Raw genomic sequence first — 22,498 nt, forward strand, 5'->3', positions numbered from 1 at the left:
TCCACAGTTGAAATCTGCCTTACTAAGACAGTATTAGGAGGTTCAAGACTTTCTTTAGGAAATGATATATAACAGATTTTTTTTTATCAAATTACACATATTTCCTAACTCCATCTTTCCATTCCTATTGAATATCTGACCGGTTATCTTAGCCTCTGCACTCTTCTCTGCTCTTCAGAAAACAAGATTTTTTGTTTATCCTTCTTCATTTACTATGTGTGGGAAACCAGATTATTAGTGACTGGGTAATCCTACTATCTAGATTCAAGAATTAACAAGGTATTGTCCAATTCAATGTTATTAGGGGAAAAAAATACACTGGTCATTGGTTACTGAGAGTTTCTGGATGAGAAGGGGATTCAGCTTAACAGAGGAAGGCAGTGTAGGTTAACAGTGTCCAAGGAATCAAAATTGTTCATAGTTAATATATTTTCTGGGCTATACCTCTAACTGGAAATGGTGCTTTAGATATGTTGTACTTACCACCTGTGGTACAAGGAGTTATTTTTAACATTGTTTCAACTTGCTTTCGTCAAGAATCAAAGTTTATGCAAACAGACTGTGTACACGTCTGTAACATTTCATATTCCCTCATCACATCTAATAACTTGGCCTGGCCAATTGGTTCCACTGTGCAGAAGGGCAAAAGTTACTCATTAAGCTCCCACAAGTGCCATGGAAGTAGGTGCCTAGAAAAAGGGCAATGCTACTGTTAGTCTAATTAAGGACCATCAAAGAATCACTGGCCTGCATCCTTCAGCTGCAAGTACACAGGAACTGCTCAGGAAGCTACTTTTTAAATAGGTGCTGCTCCAGTATTTTCTACCATGAAAAATCAACTCAGTGTATTTCAGTACACCAGACACTAGTATGTCTCTCTGTTTACTCAAAAGCATTTTTTCAAGGCACACCAAGAAGGAGCAGCAACATTCTTTAGTCATGATTTGGCACCATCTTTCAGATGATCTGACACTTCCATGCATGTGTTATCAGAAGCATATGACAGCACTGCACCTGGAATATACAGACCAAAAAAGTACAAGTGATTCAATTTAAATTTGTTGGCTTCCGTTAGTTTAACACCAATAAACAAAGTAGTCCATCAATTCCCAAAGGTAGAAGGCAACCTTGGAAATCATAGGAGTGAAACCCATAATGCATTAAAATACATGGAAAGCATATTGCTAGGGAATTGTCCCCCTCCCCCCCCAAAAAATTGATTAGGAATGAATTTCTCCAGCACATTGCTGTCATATTTTTTCCATCTTTCCATCTTATTGGTGTGAATATTCACAGTAGGTAAACCAGATCCTTGAACAAGATAGAAATAAGAAAGTAACTTTGCTGGTAATACTGAACTTCACTACCAAGGAGATTTTGTCTTAATGTGCACCTTTTCTGTTGTTCCTCCCTACCCCCTTCCAACACAGCTTTTAAAAATTTTTAATGTCTTTTCAACACGTTCAAGGCAAAATTCAGTTTGGCCACCTGTAGGCTGCTTCAAGTCACAAGACATGACACAGCACTACACACTACTACAATGTATAATGGAATACATAGTTTAGACAATTTCCCAGATTTTAAACAGGTAGGTTTGCTTTACTGGAGTGCATTAGGTAAGGTGAGACAGTTCCTTTTTCCTATGAAAATATCACAAATATAACCAGACATTTCCTACACCAATAATTCAATGTGATCTTACACACTACAGAAAACCAAACAAACAAATCAACAAACAAATCAGGGTAACCAGATGAGCATACACATAAACCAGTATATTAAGTATACTTTTCTTCAAATATAACATATCATAGTATTATTATTATGATGAAAACATGGGAACAAATCAGTATGAACTGTGAAAAAATACTTTAGAATACCAGCATAACTCATTTGAGAAATTTGAATGTACATAATGTGTACACAATGTACACAATATGACTCTGAAATGATGATTCCTTATTAAATGTATTCCTGCAGAGGAAGAGAAAGCATTTGTTCCTAGTGTTGCCTCCCCCTGCAATTCACAGCCAGCAATTAAAATAAGTCAGAGAAAACACTTTGGTTTTTAGGTCCATTTTCAAGGAATTTAGCACTGATATATCAGGCAACTCAGTTACTTCAGGGAAACCTGTCTTCAGTCAGAGTGTCAAGGGCAATATATAAGGCACAACGGTAACAAACCTCAAACTTATTTTGCCTTTCTTTCAGACTACAGCCATCAGGGGGAATGTGACTGTTGCAGCAGAGGAAGGGGTATAAGCAACCACCAAGGGGTCTCTTGCTACCATGAACATTGCTTTGAGATTGGGGGAATGTGTGTGGTTAAGCAAAAAATAATTTCCTCATACGACAGGTGAATTCCCCTCCTGTTTTATTATTACTATCCAGAAAATTTATGATGAGAGAGACCATTGTTTTCCCCTTCCACTGTCCTGCAATAGTTTGAGTTATTTCTGAGCCTTTCAAACTCTCCCTAGACCCAATACTAGCAATACATGCTTGTGGTACATAAATATTTTTTAATGCAAATATATTTTAATTCAAACATTTAATATTGCCAGGTAAACATAAGAAACATAATGCTGATATACTTTTTACAGAAGACTTAGCTCATGGTTTTAATTTCCTGTTCATATTAGCATACCTCACTTGATGAAAATGCTAACACATATTAAGAAGTACATTTTTTTTCTGGTTTCTCAAGAAAACATTTGATTGCTACCACCTCATTAGAGACATCACCTTTTCATTTGAACAAGATTTAAATTGAGGGAAGTTATTGAAAAAATGGGGCTGATGTGCCTCTGCAGTATTTTAATACCTGATTCCTCCTATCTAAAGTTCTTTTTATGCTGAATATCAATATGCAATTCGAAAGAGACAACATAAGTGCTGGGCCTCTGCAGAAGACTCTTTGGGCATTTGCAAGCTCCTTGCTTGTTTAGCTGCCAGAATCTATCAAGCAACTGGCATAATCAAGCCACCAAAACGAGTGGCTATAAATACAGCCAAAGCAAGAGATAACAATAAACAAAACAACTAAGTCCTCATTCAAAGATGAAACAACATTTTTGAGTGAGCAGTATGTGATTAACCTGCTGTATATGGGGTCAACATGATTTATTCTCACAGCTATGCAGTCAGCCTTAGTCCTGGAACTCACTTGCTGTCAGAGAGGAGCTTTTCTCAAATCAACCCTCCCCTACGTCTTGCTAACACTTGGAGCTCTTACTTAGGAAAATGAACTGTCATGTCCTTCATTTAAATTATTTCCACCCCTGCTTGAAAATAATTGTTAGTCTAACAGACAGTTTACCCATGTGCACTTTCTTCTCTCCTGTCCATCTATCTGCTGCCTGCAATGCTTCAGCACTCTAAAAGCAGATCTTGAAAGCCACAGACAGAAAGGGGGAATAAAGAAGTGTCCTTATTTTGTCGAAATTCTGTGTATTGCTAGAACAGTACTCTCTTGGCTCAATACCAAAGAATAAAAAGCAGCAGACCATTACATTTTAACACAATCGAGTGGTTCAAAATAGAGGGATAGTACTGGCTTTGCTTTGAACCTTTAACAGCAGCACCACAATTCATTTAAAAAGCTACTTTGTGTGTGGGGACGAACCTCTTACCTTTTGTAGCTATTCGAACACACTGAGTTTTGGTTTCCTGTTAAGGAAAGAAAAGTAAAGAAAACAGTCAGATCAAGGGCTTTTTCTTGCCCTCCCCACTCCATACATTCATCTTAGATCTACTGGTCAGCTGGTACAACCCAATGAATTGGCTCAGGGCTCTGGGCTTAGCAGGGGTGGAAGCTGGGGAATTTTGTCTTGATTGGAATGTATTGTCCAGGATGATAATGGGGAGAGAAGGTGTGGGACAGCCCAAATATAGCAAAATTTCAGGTTATTCAAATCAAATGGAAATCATACCATAAGAATACAAAGAGAGGATGCAGCAGGAGGAAAAGGGAGGAGTGGCGCTCCTATTTATGTCACAGCACAAAAATCCTGAGCTTGTGTTGACCTGAAACAGCACTGTGCAGCAAAGATACACTTGCTCAGCACTGTCTCCAAAATTATGTCTTGCTACATCCTGGCACTCTTAAAGAGTCACCTGAAGCACATGAGCAACACGCTCCCTCATGCTGCTGGGTGTGGAATAAGCACAGATGTAGCTCAGATATCCCTCCACACATGACACAGTTAATCTGCAACCTATACTGTCTGCCCAGGGAGACAGTGATTTGACAGCAACGTGCTTCAGAAGATGCTGCACATGCAAAGAAAATTTCTGTGTAATTTACGACTCTCTCCCCTCAAATTTCAAATTGTTGAAGTCTGGTGAGCAATTAAAACAAATGAACAGAGAAATTACTTGGTTTTGCACAGTTAGGACAACTTGAACAGACAAGGATCAATCATAAATGGGATTTCTGACCTTACTGTACAATGCACAGTCATTTTAAAGGAAAACATACTGAAATAGCATAAGGTTGTGTGAGCATAAGGTATTAGATCACTCTAAACAATATTAGCATGTGATTTGAAAATATAATAATGACAGTTTCACTCTATAAAATATGCTTACTCTAATCCTCCATCCCCAAATACATCCCTTGGCATCTGTCTTCTCTTGAAGATTCAAAAGCAACAGGTAAAATATGTAGATGCCAGTTTGTAAACACAACTTGTAAACTGCTAGCAAAACTCTAAGCTGAGGCACTGTAGGTGTTCAATAAGGACAATTTTTCAATCAAAATGAAAGTCCCACAAAGTTTACTAACATATTCTTACCCATTCTCCCTAGTTACTGGATTTACTTGTCTGTTTCTGTTCAACATGTCTGCAAAGATCACAGGGTAACTTCTTCTCAACCCTACCATGTACTTCAGAGCCTACTTTACTTCCCTCTGCCTATTTCGGATCCCACTGGTTTACAGCAAAGCATCTGTTTAAATATTCTGCAGTTCAGATGTTATCTTACAAGCACTAGATCTCTGTCCTGGCAGAATGTAGTGCAGTTCCCCTCAAAACCTCCCACTAAATCCCTGTAGGAACAGAAATTTGATCCAAAGTTTCAAACATAACAAAAAAATCTGTTTTAGGATTAAAATTTCTCACAAACTGAAATCACCAAAAAATGCTGTGTTTAACCAAAAAATACTGTGTTCTCTCATTTTCTACTCATCTATCAAAATATAAAAGCCAAAATAAATATCTAAATATATTTTGTACTTTCATTTTACTTTTCCCTCCCTTTTTTTTGCCTCAGGGAATGAAACAAATTTTTTTACAATGCAGTCTATTGGAAATCCACAAAAACAAAGGGAATTATTTTTAACAGGTGGGGGAAATATGGATGGGTGTCTAGCAGTCACCTTTTATTTTGCTTTGTTTACTTTATATAGTTCTTTAAATAAGAACTGAAAAGAGGGAATGATCTACTGAATGAGAAAAAAAGTCCGATTTTCAAACACCCTTGTACCCATTCTGACTTGATGCATATCCAATTTTCATAATCATGGGTAAAGATTGAGATTTCCTTCAAAAGACTCCAAGGCAAAACTGCCTGTTAGCAGGGATTTGTTCAGTCACCAGAGTGATCCAAGCATAAAGAAGAGTAAACACTGCTTCTGCTCCTTTCCAATGGTTCTGCTAGATATCAGTGATTATCAGTCTAGCCTTTCTAGTTCCTGTCCGAACTGCCTGGACACCTCAGTTTTCTAAACTATATATCCAAATATTAAATTTTAAATACCTAAGGCTTCTCTGTCTACCATATTTTCCCTTTTCACCAATCCTTTTCCTCTCCCTCATTTTTCATTTACAAGAGGAAAAACCATTCAAAAGCAACAGCCTGGGGTTTGCAGAGCCACAGTTGTTCTTTGCACCTGGAACCTTGGAACCTCTCTCCCTGACACTTCTCCTCCTTCCATATGCACGCAGAGCCAGCAGCAGCACTCAGCAGCAGAGTTAAAAAGAGGCACCCAGGAGGTAATGAAGGTGAATGATAGCCATAATTCTACTGCACAGCAGTGCTGCAAGCCTGATGTACATTTTCTCAGAAAGACTCTCAAACTCATGGTGGGCCAGCAGTTACTTTTGCTCAAGAAAATGTTTACTTTTTATTTGATGTCCAGTGTGAGAGTCTTAAAAAGTTTGCAATGTTTTACTAGCCCACTGAGCAGCCCACATTCTCTTTAGCCTGCAGTAATTTAATCTTCTAAAGAGCGCAGGTACTGAGAACTGGGGAAAGCACTGTGGATATTATTTACCAAGGAGACAGTCACAGTCCTGAAATTACTTCCCTCAGACAATTACTATGAGATGCATTAAACTCCCATCTAGTAGCAGTTTCTGTGACACGAGGCTGATGTGAAATGTGAATGGCACACTGCCGTGCTGTCACAGCACCAGGGGGATTTCAGCCATGCCACTGCCAACACCTCCCACGTCCAACTCCAGCAGTCCTAGCTGTCACCACAGGCATGTCTTTGCCTCCTTGCAGGAGCAAGGTGCTGTCAGCACTTGCCTTCTCGACGCTGCTCATGGCCTGGAAGTAGATGTTGTAGCCTTTCCGAGGAGCCAGCGGCGGGTTCCAGAAACCTTGGTACGTCCTGTTGTCACCCACAGTAAAGGGGGCTGGCTCTGGCAGGTTTCCTGGGGGCAGCTGAGCAGCAAAGTAGTATGGTGAGCCTCCACTAAGGGCAGTCTGATAGGTGACAGGGATTTGGTAGCACTCCATGGCACCAGTTTCTCGCTTTGTTCGGTGCGGGTGCAGCTCTTCAACAACAATCTGGTAGGCACTGGTGAGACAGAGGAAAAAAGGACAAGACAGGAGATGGATCCAGAGAAGAAACAAAGGCTGGAAATACAGCAAAACTGTTTATTTCAGCTGTTGGAATGAAGCAGCATACTTTTTTTTTTGTGTGTGTGTGTGAAAAACAACAATACAAATCCATACATGACCTCTTATTATTACTTTTCTTTAAAACTTTTTTTTTTTAAAGAAACACAGGAAAAAAATGTGTTAAACTACAACAGATTAAACTCTTGGCTGATCAGAAGCAATCTGAAGTTAGTATTTTCCTTTGAAACAGTATTAGAGAAAGCTGAGCTTCAAGTCCCAACATAATGGCTGCCTCCAGGCTGTGCTTGAAGCACCAATTTGCAGTTGTCATATCATTAGAGACAGAATGTGCTGACAGGCTTCTCCACCTCTTGACCTTGCTGTGGCTTCTATCTTGGCTCAGAGCTATGCAGATCTAAAGTACAAATGACATGCTGTAATACAAGCACAGATGGACAGAAATCTGTCCATTCCACTGAACGAGACTGCCTCATTCCTTTACAGTTGTCAATGATAAAATATTATGAATTGCTGAAGCAGAGAGTATTCAGCCCATCAAAACACCACCTCAACCTCCCAATACCTCTGTTGAAATGGATCATGGCTTGGTCACTTTTCAAAATCACCTGCTCAAAATAGAACAGGTAATTATAATTCTTTCTTCTTTAGAGGAACTACCTAACTGCAGGATGTTACCAACTCATTATCAGCTTCCTCTGCTTTTCAGAAGTACAGAATTTACATAGTGAGAGCAGAAGGCAATCCTTCATTTTATAAGAAAAAAAAAGAGGTTTGGGGATTTTAAGGCATGTAGACAAGAAACCTGAAGCTTTTGAATTAAACTGGCAGACTTGTCTGTCTTGGGTTTGCTATAAAACTTTCTAAACTGAAAAGGTAAAACTGAACCAAATTCTCAAAGTGTCACTGCATTGCTGCAAGGACTCTGAAAGGCAAAGACTCCTTTCAGAGTTTGTGCGGCAGCATTAAATTATTTTGTCAATTTTCTCTGCTACTGCTGCTCAGAAAACCCAATAACTGCAGTGGCAGAGATAAAGTATGATACTGGGGAATGGAAGAAAGAGGAGAAGAAATAAAATGGGAAATTAGTTTCATTTCTTTCCTAAGCTGAAAGAAGACGTTAGCATCCCCTTTTCCTAGTGTGTAAAAATTAAGCAGGAATGCCTCTTTCCTCCATTTCAATGTGCCCAAGAAGAATATCGAACGCCATCTCAGTTTTGAAAGTCCAGGTAGAAAGAAAAATGTAAAAAGAAAAAAAAGTTAGACCTGGGGATATTTATTTCTCATAAACTGACCATGAACTGAGCTCAGTTATACATCACCTTCTGTGGTAGCCTCTATGTATTAACCATCTCCAGTTAATGGGGACTGTACCAACAAATCACTTACACAAAACCCCTGTATATCCAGTATATTTCTTTATGCTTCAAAATAAATGTACTAGCAAAAAACCCCAAAAGCATTGATATTTTAAAAACTTGACGGGATGAAAAATATTTTAAATTTTTTATTTATAATGTCCCAAGGTAATAAATGACTACTGGCATTCATTCCCTCCCTGGCCTGGCCCTGGATGCAAGCAGGGTAAAAACACTGTTTCGGAATTGGGCAGACAACCAACTGGAGAGCCCTGGGACACAAACACCACGTCTCTGCTGCCTGAATTCTGCAGTCTTCTCTCATCAGCTGCCAGTGGTCTGGGGCAGACACAAATTCTGCTCTCAGAAGTGACAGAAGAGCAGGAAACTTGTCTGTGACACCCTGGGAGCTTCAAAGGAGAAAGCCAGCAGGGACAGAGGAAGGACAGTGCAATGCCTGCACGTGACAGAGGCAACAGTCCCCTGGAACAGCCTGGTTTGTCACACTGCTCCAAAAATGAGACGCACCACAGCTAGCAAATCAACCCCTCTTCCCCCCTCCATTTTACAGAATAAGGGATAAATAGGGTATCTTCATTTTAAGGCATATCTCCTTTTTAAGGGTCAAGTCTCTTTGGAGACAAAAAATCAAACATGAAGGGCATGAGAATCAAACTGGTTAAAAGTCTCTTTTTATAGCCTTCTTTAAAAGAACGCTGATTTTCGAATGGGATATAAAAGGTATGGCAAAATTTTAAGCATAAGACCACAATAAAATGTGATGGTTCTGAAAAACTTTCAACTAAATTAATTTCTATAAAATATATTCCAAAAATGCTTTTTGTACCCCTACATATGAAAAACTACAATACATGGAAAATAAGACCTAGATATACATATTGTAGTCATCTACACTTACAGAATAGAAAAAATAGCAAATGACAGAAACTGTTTTAAGTCTCCAACAAAGCTTTATTTTTATTCTTTTTTTAATGTAGTCTCACTAAGTACATTTAAGTAAAAGATCTGCCAATCCTCTTTAGATAAGTGATCTGGCAGTATTGTTCATGCAGCATTATAGGCTAACAAGACATGGAGGAATACAGTAGTTTACCTCTGGGCCCTTTGTGATACCATCTGTTTAAAGCCATTTACAAAACACTGCAGTGGCTCCAGAGCAGCACTGTTACTCTGTGTGCACACAACAATGTTCGGAAAGGACACCCTGCTGTAACATGTAAGGAAACAAGTCAAAGCTAAATTTGCAGCTTGAAAAGTGGGGTGTTCACCAGCTGCAAATGTGTTTTGATATCAAGTATTAGTGAAAATTTAACTATGCACTCTGCTTATCCCTGTGTCTTTACATATAACTAATACTAACTTCAATTATCTTAGATTTTCTATACTTTTTTTCTTTTTTGTGCTGGTGAGAATTCAGTTATTGAGAGAGCTTTTTTATGACAGGAGTTGAGGGAATTCCTACAATAGAATTTTTTCCTCATCTTTCCATACAACAAAGAAGGATTAAAATAGGGAAATAAAGAGAGAGGAGTGGAAAGCTTAGATGACAGTATTCCTTCTTCTTGATGACTAAAATAAATTCTGAGCTATTCTGAAGAGTAATAAAAATTTCAGAACCTGCTACATAAGTCATCAGGATCATAAAGGCCAAAGAGTTGTCTGAGACAGCCAGGTAAGCAGAGAAATTTTGAAGATACAGCAGCTGAAGAGCTCCTCATGGAAATTTTCCATGAAGAAATTATTTCTCATTACAAAGCCTTTTTAGTTAATTTAAGAAAACCCATACAGTACCTTGCTATTCACCAAGACAATTGCAAACAGGTGAAGGAAGTCTCTGACATCTTCCTTTTTATCCCTGCCTAAAAATTCAGGATCCAAAGAGATATAGCATGAATGTTGTTCATGCTTTAGCCCTATTCTGACTAGACTTTAAATACCTGCTAGACATTTCTTTCTATGTGTCTAGTGGAGATACATCTTCCTCTCCTTTGACAAGCACCAGACTGACTGACGAGCTCAAGTTTCAGTCCCAGCTCTTGGAATTCTAATTGATAGTGATTGTTTTAGTTGCTCCCTGACATGGTGCCCTTAATTAATCTTGCTGCAAAATGAAAAAAACCTAATTCATTTTAAGGAAGTACAAGAAAAGCACTTTAACAATCAAATAAAAAAAATTAATCATTAGAAATTTACTCTGATTCTGATGTACACTCTTTGTAATCCTTATCTGCAGTAGGATTTGAAAACAAAAAAATTGTTTTTCTGATACTCAGTTAGGAACCTTCAGGAAAAACTACAGCAACAAATCACATCTTCAAATGAATCACCGAAGCACCATTGATTCTACTGACTGGAATCTCATCCACAAGATTGATGGTGAAACTATACGCGCTTTAAAGTGAGCCTGAGCCATCCAGCTTTGTCTCCCTTTGCATTTCTGGTTTGTAATTTTGTTTTTAAACTCCAGGAGGCCATAAAGAATGCTAGGGATTGCACAATAAAACCTGACAGTGAAGGTATGATTAGAGCCATGTTAAAACTCTGACAACTAGGGCAGCCAGGCAGTGTCTTAAAGAAATACTGCACATAGATTCTACTTAAGATAAGGAACATCTGCTTGCTGAGGGGCTGTGCTGATTGGGAGGCTATGATGGAAATCTAATCATGGCATAAATCCATTTGTAAAAGCAAAAGAGTATCAGACTGAACTTTTTTCCTATTTTTTTTCTTTTCCTATTTTATTTTTTTAGCATTAACCTATTGATTTGAAATGAAATGACCATCTACAGCTCCAGTGATTACAGAATTGGGTAGAAAAAAACTTTTCAAAAAGCCAGCTGTATTATTCATGGTCAGGATAAAAACAGCATCTGAGTGCCTTCTATTCCATCACAGCTGCAGGCACGGTGATCCATTTTTTCCCCACCTACCTAGTAACACTCATTATGGCAGTAATCCAGCTTCTAGAGGAAACAAAATTGCAGTATGGATGGAGTGAAGCTTCACTAAAATATATCATAAGATTTAGCAAAATGCATTGAATAATTCAGAATTTCAGTGTGCTACATTTATCTCCCTATTAAGAAGCTGCTGAAAAGTACCTGACTGCAATATGCATAGCTTCAGAAAAGGCAATAACACCATGCCTTCTGCATTCCCCTGGAGAATGCTTCTTATTCCAAATAAGGAATAAAACACCTGGTTGATTTTAAGAATAAAGCCCAAGTCTCCAGTTATGGTAAAGGACTTATTTCCTTGGCCTCTTGATGTTAGGTTTAAGAAGTAAGAAAGAAGTAGGCTTTTTTGAGAACACAGTCAAACAACAGTTATTAATACTCTGTGAAACTATCACTATCAAACCGTCTATTAACATTTAGTACATAGGTACTTTCTGCCATCTTCATAGGCCACAGTGGCAAGCTCATGCCATTGAACTGAGGATGCTGTGAGGAAAACTGACAGAATAAATGTGAGGTTTACTCTGCAGGTTTACTCTGCAGCAAGTTCCTCGTCTGCAAGTACAGAGCAGAGAAACCAGACCTTCTTGAGCTAGGGTGAGTCATTTTCTAGCCGCATGAGTAATTCTCTAGCCACACCCCATCATGCTACCAGTTCAAGAAAGAACCACCCCTCCAGGAGAGAGACCCAGGACCCAAGACTGACCCCCTGAAGATGTGTGGTGGGATTGAAGGTGGAAGCCTGCTGCTGTCAGCCCAGGAGTGCCCTGGAGCAGCTGCTGTAAAGATGATGTGCACCACCGCCATCAGCAGATGCAAGTGGTGTCCAGCAGGGAAGCTCTGGGCAAGAATCTGCCTCAGCTCCCTCAGGTGGCCAGACACAAGACTGAAAGGATGTGGCATGGATTATGTGAGAGACAGATATCACATGTCCTTAACAAGGACAGCTTTCATTAAGGACAACAGCAGACACTTGAAAGTCTTTAAAAGCACCTACAAAGGCATATAGTGAAGCAAGTTTAAGCACCTGCAGATTTGGGAGCATTTTCAGACCACAAGTCTGGATTCCATGGTATTAATTTTTAAAAAATCCATATTTTAAGAATTCAAGTCCCATACTAAAAGCAGCCATGTTCTCCAAAAATCCTAGGTTTGCCCCAGAGCAATTTCTCAGAAACAAATGATTCGTGAGATAACAATTTTAAATATAACACATGAAAATCTCCTATAATAGAGATGAATATGGATTATCTTCTATGACAGAATATAAATAAATAACTTGATAATATCAATCATAAGAGTGATTATATGATAAGCACATAAAAATGCATATAGGTATGTGACTTATCCCCCACAACATTCATGTAAAACATACATTCCTCTTAATGGAAATAGACTTAAGAGACAGTTAATTTTCCTCTGCTTTAAGGGCTTGGGCCTGTGACATCAGCTGAGCCTTGATAGCGGACTTAATGTAAAACAGAATGAAATGCATTAGCCTGTGTTTCTCTAAAATGTTACAAGGGTAATAGCATGAAAACCTTCTGATGCTCAGCAGCTAATTAACCCCCAATTAGTCAACCCTGCCCCTGAATATTGCTGATGCAGCCACATCAGTAAAATACAAATGGAATCAAATAGTATCATAAAATTTTTACACTAACAAGTAGAAGTAAAGATCAGGATGGGGACTAATCTTTGCAAACAAAATTAAATTATCTCTCAACAGAGAGCAGAAAGGGAAAGACCCCTCAAAGTTAACATAAATGAAGCATTTTAATATGATTAGAGGACATGCCAAATAAAATTTAATAGCTTGCTACATGAATCCCAGTAAGAAGCGCTCTCAGAAGGAAAAGGTCAAATAGTTTGTATTCATCACTATTATTCTCCCATTTCCCCATAGCTTACAATTTTCCAATCACACATATATGCTATAGAGTAGCTGACTTTGAAGCACTGGAGTGGAAGTGTTATTTTGAAATCTACCTTCTGACAAACACTTTTCAGCATCATATTTCAGAGACACTGTGAGAAAATAAAATGAAATTATAATGGCTAGAAGGTGGTTCTGGGGACCCTATATCAAACAGGTCAGGTAGCTGAATGATTCAGGCCATGAGTATCTTTAAAAAAAAACCCTGCCAACCCCAGAATTTCTTTAATTACACATCTATTGGCAAGCTAGGTATAGGTAAGAAAAAAAAATAGTGATGTTAAATGAATGTCACTCAGAAATAAACAGCTCTATATACAGTGACACAACAAATATTCAAAAAAATTAATTAATTAAATTAAATTTAATTTATAAATTAAATAAATTTTTAATTAATTAATTAAAAAATTAACTCTTCTTGATTTCTTTTTTTTTACCTGATAGGTGCACCTTTGGCCTGTGCAGGTCTCAAGAGTACAGTTATTGTAGTAGCAGTTTCATTGAGAGATGCATCTACTCCTTCATAGTCTGGTAAAGTGGGAGCTGATTAATGTTGAGGGAATGAAAAGAACAAGAAACAAATCAGTGAAAGCATTTAGAATTTTTATGAGGTTGTGGCTGCTTGGATATAGAACAAAGAGACAATCTTTATCAGCCATGCGAGTATTTTTAAACAGTTTTTCCAGTCAGACACATTCTTTTACTGTGGCATGAATGGTATTTAATGAACAAATGATAACACTACCCCTAACCACTTCCCATCAAATCATGACACCTCTCAACTTGAAACAGTTTTATTCAAGAAGGAGAGAAATAGAGGGAGGAGGTGACTGACAAGAAACCCTAAACTACAATAAAATCCACACGTTTTGCAGCAATTTTTCTACCCTGCAAATAACTACAGTCACCATGTCAAAGACCCAGCTTCTACCATCTGCCTTGAACAATTTAAGAACCTTTCATATTTCCTCTTGAACATGATGGGAAACAATGCCAATATCAACCAGTGTGCAGGAAAATTGGACTTATATAGACATGCATCTGTGGGCTAGAACTGGATCAGGGAATCCATTCCCATGCCCATTCCTATCAATGGACAGCCAAGCTGCTCATTAATCAGCTTCAAAACCACTATGAAAGAACAAAATCAAAGTCAAAACCAGAAGTAGTTCAGGAATTGATTCACTAATGGGCTGTCAGACTGTCACGCCTCATGGCAGCAGTATTTGTTGTGGGTGGGATGGCTAGTGTTGGCAATTACTTCAACCATCCACCTTTAATCTGCTGCCTGTTACAGTCCTCACTGGTAATACTGTTACTGACTTCAGCCCCAGTGCAAGGAAAGAAACAGGATTTTCTGTGAATCAGAAAAGAATAGATTTCTAAAAATTGCTAATTTTTCATAAGTTTGAAAACTATCTGCATGTTTGTTTTTTTTTTAAATATGTGGCTGTATCATTATAAAATCATTAATGAAGCCTATATATTTCCAAATGAACTTTCAAAAAAGATGTTTCCTAACAGGACATGAATCATTTGAGCCGTAATAATTTTACAGTACTATATCAATAGATAGAAGAGCTCTGAAAGATTAAAAGCCTTGCTTCATTAGTCCTAGATCCTAGATGAATGAAAAACCTGCTCTTATTTCAGGAAATAATATTTTATAGAATTAATGTTCATTTAATGTTAATTTTAAAATTACTGCTTACACCATGTTCACTAGAATCACAGTAACCACTTGTAAGCTTAGTTAAAAGTAATCATTTCACCGCTCATTAAATGAAAGTTAGCATTTTCTTAAACATGCATCGCTCCGTATAAAGTACCAGTCATGCAGACTAGACACTGGACAGCAGTTCAGCCTAAACCCAGATAGAAAGAACAGGCTGAAGTTCAGATACAAGGGGTGTCACAGCCTGCCTTTGAGTGTTCCTAGCATTAACCATGTCTTCCCAACTAACAAGATACATACTCAGTCTAGAAAGTTGTGCTGTACTGGATTCTGTACAAAACTGCCAAAATTTCTATGTGGGAAAAGAGGGCATATCTGAAGAAGCCTGAATTCACTGTAGTCCTAAATAATCCAAACACGTTGAGGAACTTTTTTTTCTCAAAATGCTGAAGTATCAGACATGCTAGCAAGATATATACATCTTTTCTTTCCCTTTTACTAAGAGGTTAGAAGACAAGTATGCAAGGACTACACCACCATAATATCTGAAAATTTATGAACTAAAATTTGTTGTGAAGAAACCCTTAAAACAATCTGAGTAAAATATCAGACTCCAAAACAATCTAATAGCTACATAAACATAACAGAACACATCATTTGGTGGTTTTTGTGCATTGTGTTGTTTTGAAGGGACAGGGGTATGAGGAGTGCTAGTGCTTATGTGCTGGGGTGGAATTCCACAAACTGTTCCAGTTAGCAATGACAACTACAGCATTTTATTTGCTACATTATTCAAGGAGCTCTACCTTGAATTTTCTCACATTTTGATTTATGGGTATGTTATAATGTACTGTGAAGAGACTATGTGAACTGCATCCCACAAAAATCATAGGTGCATTCTTTTACATTATTAACTTCTCTTTACAGGACAATCTGAGTTTCATTATGACAGATAATGAGGAAAATATCCTGCTTTGTGTTGTTTAAATATGTAAATGGCTGACTTCTTTGATCTTTGCCAAGCTCTAAAGTCACCACGTCACAAAATCAAGTTTCTCTGAATATAGCATTGACTTATCTTCCACTATCAACTGCATAAGCCACTATCTTATTTTTTGAGAATGACATTGAAATTTGACAAAATATTTCATTTGACATAACTGTCTTCCAGAGTTTACAGTGCATTATTAAGACAAATAATGTCAAAGTAGGTGCACTGCAATAAATCAATAAAGACCCAAGGAAGCAGACCTATGTGAATCTGGCAAAAGAAATTCGCACATTGTCTCAACTTCCCTGACCCTGTTACAGCTGTGTGCTGCTAAGTAGTGTCACCTTCAGTAAGTCAGTAATTTTCTGCACCTGACTTTACTAACCTGCAAAACAGATGCAGTTCTTAGTGACCTGTGGAGTGTTGACAGGCCTAATTAATTAAGGTTTACACAGCACTTCAAAATCTTTGGATGAAAGTACTGTATTACACAGAAAAAACAGTTCACAACTACAGCTGAGCAATTTTCACCTCATGCAAGGATTTATCCCTGAATGTATGCTACCCTGTGGTGAGTACACCCAGAAACATTTTTAGTAACATAATTTCTTAACATGGTAGGACTTTTTGTGCGTTTTTTTTTAAGCATTTCACAATCTCTTGAGTCATACAAAAATATTCAAAAGACATCTCCCCCCTCCCCTTCCCTGCTTTTTCTTTATGCTGTTGTTTGTTCTTACCTGAGATATTGGTTGTTACATTGATGGTAGTTGCTGGTCCAAACCCTTTGATGGTACTTGCACGTATGAAGAACTGGTAAGTAGTACCAGGGTGTAGGTGAGAGAAGACGTGGTGTGTGCTGTTCCACAGCTTGGAGACTGTCTGTGGAGGTCCTGCCACCGGAACTGCGGGGTCAAATGACTGTATACTGCTATAGCTCACCTGGGGAAAAAGTAATTTTTGCAACAACTCTTAAAAGTTTTGGCACAAGGGATTTAGGTTAGCTTGGCTGGAAAGGAAACAAAAGACACGTGCTCATCTAGCTACCCATTTATCTTGGGGATACCACAGAATCACATAATCATTTAGGTTGGAGAAGATCCTGAAGATCATTGATTCCAGCCATTAACCCAACAGTGTCAAGTCCAGCACTAAACCAATGCGGATTTAATGTGTATTATTGAAGAGTTTGCCTTACTTAAAAGGCTATGCAGGCACCCTTCATCATTACTGCTGGATGACACACTCCCTTGCTGGTTAGAGAATCACCATGGAACATTTTGAGTTTCACAATTTTATTTCTCTGTAGCTGCTCTCTCAGGGCTAATATCACTGTTAATCCACTGCCTTTTGCATCTGTTTCCAACTAAAAATTAAGTAAGCATTTGTCTGCTTTAATCTCATTCATCAACTGCTTTTACATAGTTTATGTATGGAAAATTTCACAGTTACATTCCCCTGAGGGGTTGAGCTGCCCACCTGGTTTAACTCACACTAGCTCGTAAATTTAGTCTACATTAAATAAATAAAAAAATATATAGATAAAATAATAATTTTTAAGGCGTTTTGTTTGGTTTGGTGGTTTGCCTTCCTATAATTCACTAATACGCAAAGTTATATCTTTTTTCCTTTAAAAGAAGAGTGCCAGAAAGTGTGGTGTTTGTTGCTCAAATCAGGTTGTGTTACCTGCCAACTTCCTATGGAGATCCCCAGAAGGCTCATAAAGTAAATACACTTTAAAAAGAATTCATATGGAGTTTTTCTTAAAAGGTGATATTTAAAAATCTAACAAAGCTAAAAAAAACATTGCTCCAAATTTCATAACCATCTTATTTTTCATGTAACCTTTGCTTCCAATGAAGAAAATTTTGCAGATTATGGCTGTCATGGCTTTGGAATGGTATATAGCAACAATGAAAGATATTTAAGGCACTTGACAGGGATGGACAGTCATATGCACAATAATTACAAATTTTGAGTGTATAATCACTACAGAAAATCATGTATTCAGTAAATGAAAGGAGCATACTATTGAATAGCTGCTTAAAGAGCATAAACACCCACTGTCAGCCACCCCTCTTGATGTACCTCCCTAGCCCCATCCTATGCTTGTTAGGTGTCTGATGATTACCTCATACTGAGTAATGATGCCATTTGGATCCACAGGTTCCTTCCAGTTGAGGAAGATCTTATCTTCAAAAGGAGTTCCTTTCACTGATTTGGCAGGTATAGGGCCTGGCACTACAAACACAATGGAAGTTTTAAAAATAGGAAATTCAAGAGACAGAAAAACTAAAGAGATGACAGAACATCCTATTAAAACCAAAAGTGAGCATGGGTCTATTTTTATTAATATTCATTTGCATGCAAAAGGCAATGGTAGAATGTGTGAAAAAGCACTTCAAAGTGTATTTTGTCATTTGCAGTGCAGAGAGAGCATGAAGTTGAAACATTAACGTTATCCCCACATATGGTTTTCAAAACTCCATGCAAAGTCAAATTGTCTCATAGTATAGCCAGGGGAAACAGTTCAAGCTAGATTACAACTTCAGGGAACATCACTGAACTCTGTAATAAGCGTATCTTAGGACAAGGACTACACGGTTCTAAAATTCTTTTAAACGGAAAAAAATCAAAGGCAGGGAAGAGTTTCTGTTACACAGCTTCCTCCAAATGAGAGAAATTCTTACAAAACAGTTTTCAATCACATCTTCTTATGATTTGCTGTTTTAGAAGAAAACCTCATTTAAAAGAGAGGGCTGAACATGGGGAAACACACAAGCTTAGCTGCCATTTCTTTCAGCCTTTGACCTCCTCATGTGCAGAAGGATCAAGACTGCTTACTTCAAATCTTTCCAATAAGAGATGTACTCAAAGCTTTGAGCTGAACAACACCAAGATCACCCTACTCTTTTTTTTAAAAAACGAAACCAATATCCTTGGTGTAATAACAAGTCTGAAATGTCACCTTAGGCCTCTTTGCCCAAGTGATTCACAGCACCTAGTAATCCCATCAACACCGGGCAAGAGCATTTAGTTATCTCCCATTACAGCTTACAAGATATTTTTGCCTACACATACAATTCCTTTTTATCAGAGCAGCTCACCTAGATTTGAACACACACATGCTGAAAGAAGGGGGTGAGCATAAGGGACCACCTGGAGAAACTCTGAACCCAATGAAACACCTTCCCCCTCAAAGAGACAAAGTTGTTCAAATTTGCAGTCTTTCAATCTAAAATGTCATTTCTGTTTAATATATTGATATATATTTCTGTCTCCTTCTAATAAGCCTATTTTTTCCAATGCAACTTTCAGTAAGCCTTATGCATGACAGCCCTTAGATATTCATTATCAAAGCAGACTGAAGTTTTAAAAAGAGCAAAAATAAATTAAAATCCAATGGATCAAAGGAAGCGCCAGGTGCTGTGCTAGCAGCAGGAAAGTGTGAGTGGTCTCTCCCATCAATGAAATTTATTTCAGTCAACATGCAAACTATAAATGATGATCTTATCCTCAGTACAATCAACATAACTTGGCACATCAATAATATATTTAGGTAGTCAAAACAGCCCAGAAGTAAATAGGTGAGAGCTTCACAAAACATGTTCATCTAACTGCCATAAGGTCTAGGAGAAGTTATCTAAAATCACAGTCTGGTGCTTTTCTTCAGGGTCCCAGGACATACCAAGCAGTGGATGAAGGCTGACATGCAGTGACAGCCCCTCTGTGCTGTTTGTCATTGAGAGACTTCCTGTAGGCAATGTTTCATTTTTCAGGGCAATACCCTACAGTATTTCCTCACATCTCAAAAGAGGTATGAATGTACCCTGATCCACATGACATTTTCCTTGGGAGATGCATGCACAATTTTTTGTGCGTGCATGTACATCTGCGTTTGGGAAAGAACACAGGTACGCACCAGGGCACGTACACAGTGTATAAAATGTGACATTAAACCACATCAAAGTTTCTGAGGTTAAAAGAAAATAGGCATGATTGCTCAAAAACATGCAAAATACTTTTTGTAAAGTGCTTTAAAAAAAGAAATGTTTCATATTCAGTTGAAACTGGGTGTAGGGCTCTGCATTTGATGGTTGCATAAATCCTCCTACACCTTTGGTTTAAACACCAAGGTGAGAGAAGCCTCTAGGCTCATCTCATTCCATGACTCTTTTCTTCTCCTGCAATACAAAGGTTGATGCTTAAGGCAGCAGAAGCAATGTTGAAGTGATTGGAATTATGTGATCCCAGTTAGCTTCTCTTCCCTCTGGCATGGGAAGGGTACAAGAACAGAAGATATCACAGCAATGAACAGATTGCTTGGAATCCCAGTTCAAAAAGGTCATAAAGAAAAAGAGTGCAAGCATCTAGAGAAAGAGAACAGTAATTCTCACAAACCTCATCCCTCAACCACAAATTCATAAAAATTAATGTAGGGATTAAACTAAATAATTTGAGAACTCAACTGGAATTAAAAAAAAAAAGATAAATAAAAGTTCAAGTGCCCAGAAAAAGGAATATAAATTAATATTAGTTTGAAGAACATATTGTGATGGTCTGAAGTTATTTTTTTTCCTTTCCATTTTCCAGTTTAGCCACAGTAAAAATGTCTTTTAATTGCATTGCTTTACCAAAAGGGTAAAGGGAGTGAGGAGAGAGAGAAAAGCAGAAGTAAGAGAATTTGTTTAAAGAACAGAATATCTTCAGGTTAGTCAAAATAATTCCTTAGCATTTTTGTTTGTTCTTTTATGTCTTTGTTATTAGATCAGTATTTGTTACAAACAGAAATGTTAAAAAGACCAAAAATAGTAAAAAAATCTCTAAAACAGAAAAAAAAAAAAAAATCCCTACCAACATAAGGACAAGGAGCAAGGTAACCTGTTGGTAACCCTACCCTGAAGACTCAAACTACATTTCTCCATGTAGGTAGCCATTGCTGTCTATTCCCTGCAACTCCCAGCAAGACTAAGGACCTCAGAAATTCCTTAAACTTCACCTTTCCAAAAGAGTGGTAAGAGCCTTCTCTTTTGTAGTGGATTGACTTTGGTTGGAGGCTAAGTGCCCAGCAAGCTGCTCTCTCACTCCCCTTCTCAGCAGGACAGAGGAGAGGAAACAAGATGGAAAACATTTAGTGGGCTGAGATAAGGCAGATAACTAAAGAGGGGAAAAAAATCCAAAAAAGCAAAAGTTTGCACATGCATAAGCAAAGGGGAACATTTAATCTCGACTTCCCACTAGTGAGCAGTGTTCAGCCACTTCTTAGGAAGTAGGGCTTCAGCATGTGCAGTGGTTGCTCCAGAATGCAAAAACTGTAAAATAAAGAATTTTCCCCCATTCCTTCACCCTCCCTTAGCTTTTACATCTGAGCTGACATCATATGGCATAGAATAGCCCTATGAGTAATTTGGGTCAGCTGGCCTAGCTGTGTCTCTTCCCAGGATCTTGCCCACTCCCAGCCTCTTGCTGGGGGAGAATGTTGGGACTCAGCACTGACACAGTGCCAGCCCTGCCCAGCAGCAGCAGCAGAACCCTGGGGTGTTATCTGCACCTTCCTGGGCACCAACGCAAAGAAAATGAGCTCCAGCTCAGCCAGACCCAATATACCTTTGCATGATATTTAGCAAGGACTTGGGTCAAAACCAGCCAGGTAAATGTCATCCCTGTGTTGATAATAGCTTCTAGAAAACTCCTCACAAACAGCAGCAAAGGCTTTCCTCAGGCTTGTGTGAGCATTTCCAGAAGTTCCATCACTCACCACAGCACATTTTTGCTGACTTCCCAGATCCCATTCTTTTCCTACATGAGCTCCCACTCCTTCCTTTGGACTTACAGACAGTTTACACTTAAATCAAATCACACAAGACTATTACAAGTGTGTTAAGGTGAAGTATGTTACTTAATGTAATCATCTGAATAATTCAAAAAGTATAAGTAGATGCTAGACGAGTAGAATTCAGACCTTTTGGCCTCTGCACCCACTCTTAAAAAAGATTCTGATCTGCTGACCTTGTGAAGTGTGACCCCACCATCTCTCAGTGACAGCAACAGTAAACACACTTCCTTTCCCATGCATTATTCTATGCTGAACTTCCAACAAGTCAGGATTTACACTCTTCTGAAGAAGTGAAAAAATTTAGGTGGGTTTAACTATATGGATATCAGAAGAGATTTTGAATTTAAGCAAGAACAAACCAAATCAAGCAAAACAGTAAAACAGTATACAAACACAAAATGCATATATATGAAAAAGTAAGATAAAACAAATTCAAAGGGAATCTCAGCAAGGTTTTATAGTGCAAACAACACAAGCTCTTCTTTCATGATTTACATGCATCTCCAGAGCTCTTTTAATAAAACTATATATTCATATAGTGAATAGCTGATAATCTTTTCTTCTATATGCATGTGGAATGATGGACTTTATAAATACTATGCATAATGAAAGTACCAACCATCAATCTGACATCACACCAATTCATTTTAGACCAATATGTTTGCATTAAATTATGTCCCAGTCACAAACAAATTGTTATTCACAAATAGTGTTACTTAAATGTTGTTCTACATGGACTTAACAGGAAATTTATATTACAATACATTCCTTCTGGAAAAACAATGTATTAACTGACACCAACCACTATAAAAATGAATTTATATTGCTTCAGTTTTCCTGCTACAAAATAATGA

At 38.0% G+C, this 22,498-nt stretch overlaps 1 protein-coding gene across 13 annotated transcripts in view; it reads right to left on the bottom strand.

Moving 5' to 3' along the window:
* PTPRK (protein tyrosine phosphatase receptor type K) overlaps positions 1–22,498 on the bottom strand; it is a 381,627-nt gene that overhangs the window by 64,048 nt on the left and 295,081 nt on the right. For all 13 annotated transcript variants that reach the window (XM_077175285.1, XM_077175283.1, XM_077175281.1 and 10 more), the window contains exons 9-13: positions 17,940–18,049; positions 16,549–16,750; positions 13,580–13,685; positions 6,535–6,808; positions 3,633–3,669 (exon numbers count right to left, since the gene is read on the bottom strand). In XM_077175285.1, coding sequence (XP_077031400.1) covers positions 3,633–3,669; positions 6,535–6,808; positions 13,580–13,685; positions 16,549–16,750; positions 17,940–18,049 — 729 coding nt within the window. The remainder of the gene's footprint in view (positions 1–3,632; positions 3,670–6,534; positions 6,809–13,579; positions 13,686–16,548; positions 16,751–17,939; positions 18,050–22,498) is intronic.

This window comes from Agelaius phoeniceus, chromosome 3, assembly GCF_051311805.1.
Source record: "Agelaius phoeniceus isolate bAgePho1 chromosome 3, bAgePho1.hap1, whole genome shotgun sequence".
NCBI lineage: Eukaryota > Metazoa > Chordata > Aves > Passeriformes > Icteridae > Agelaius > Agelaius phoeniceus.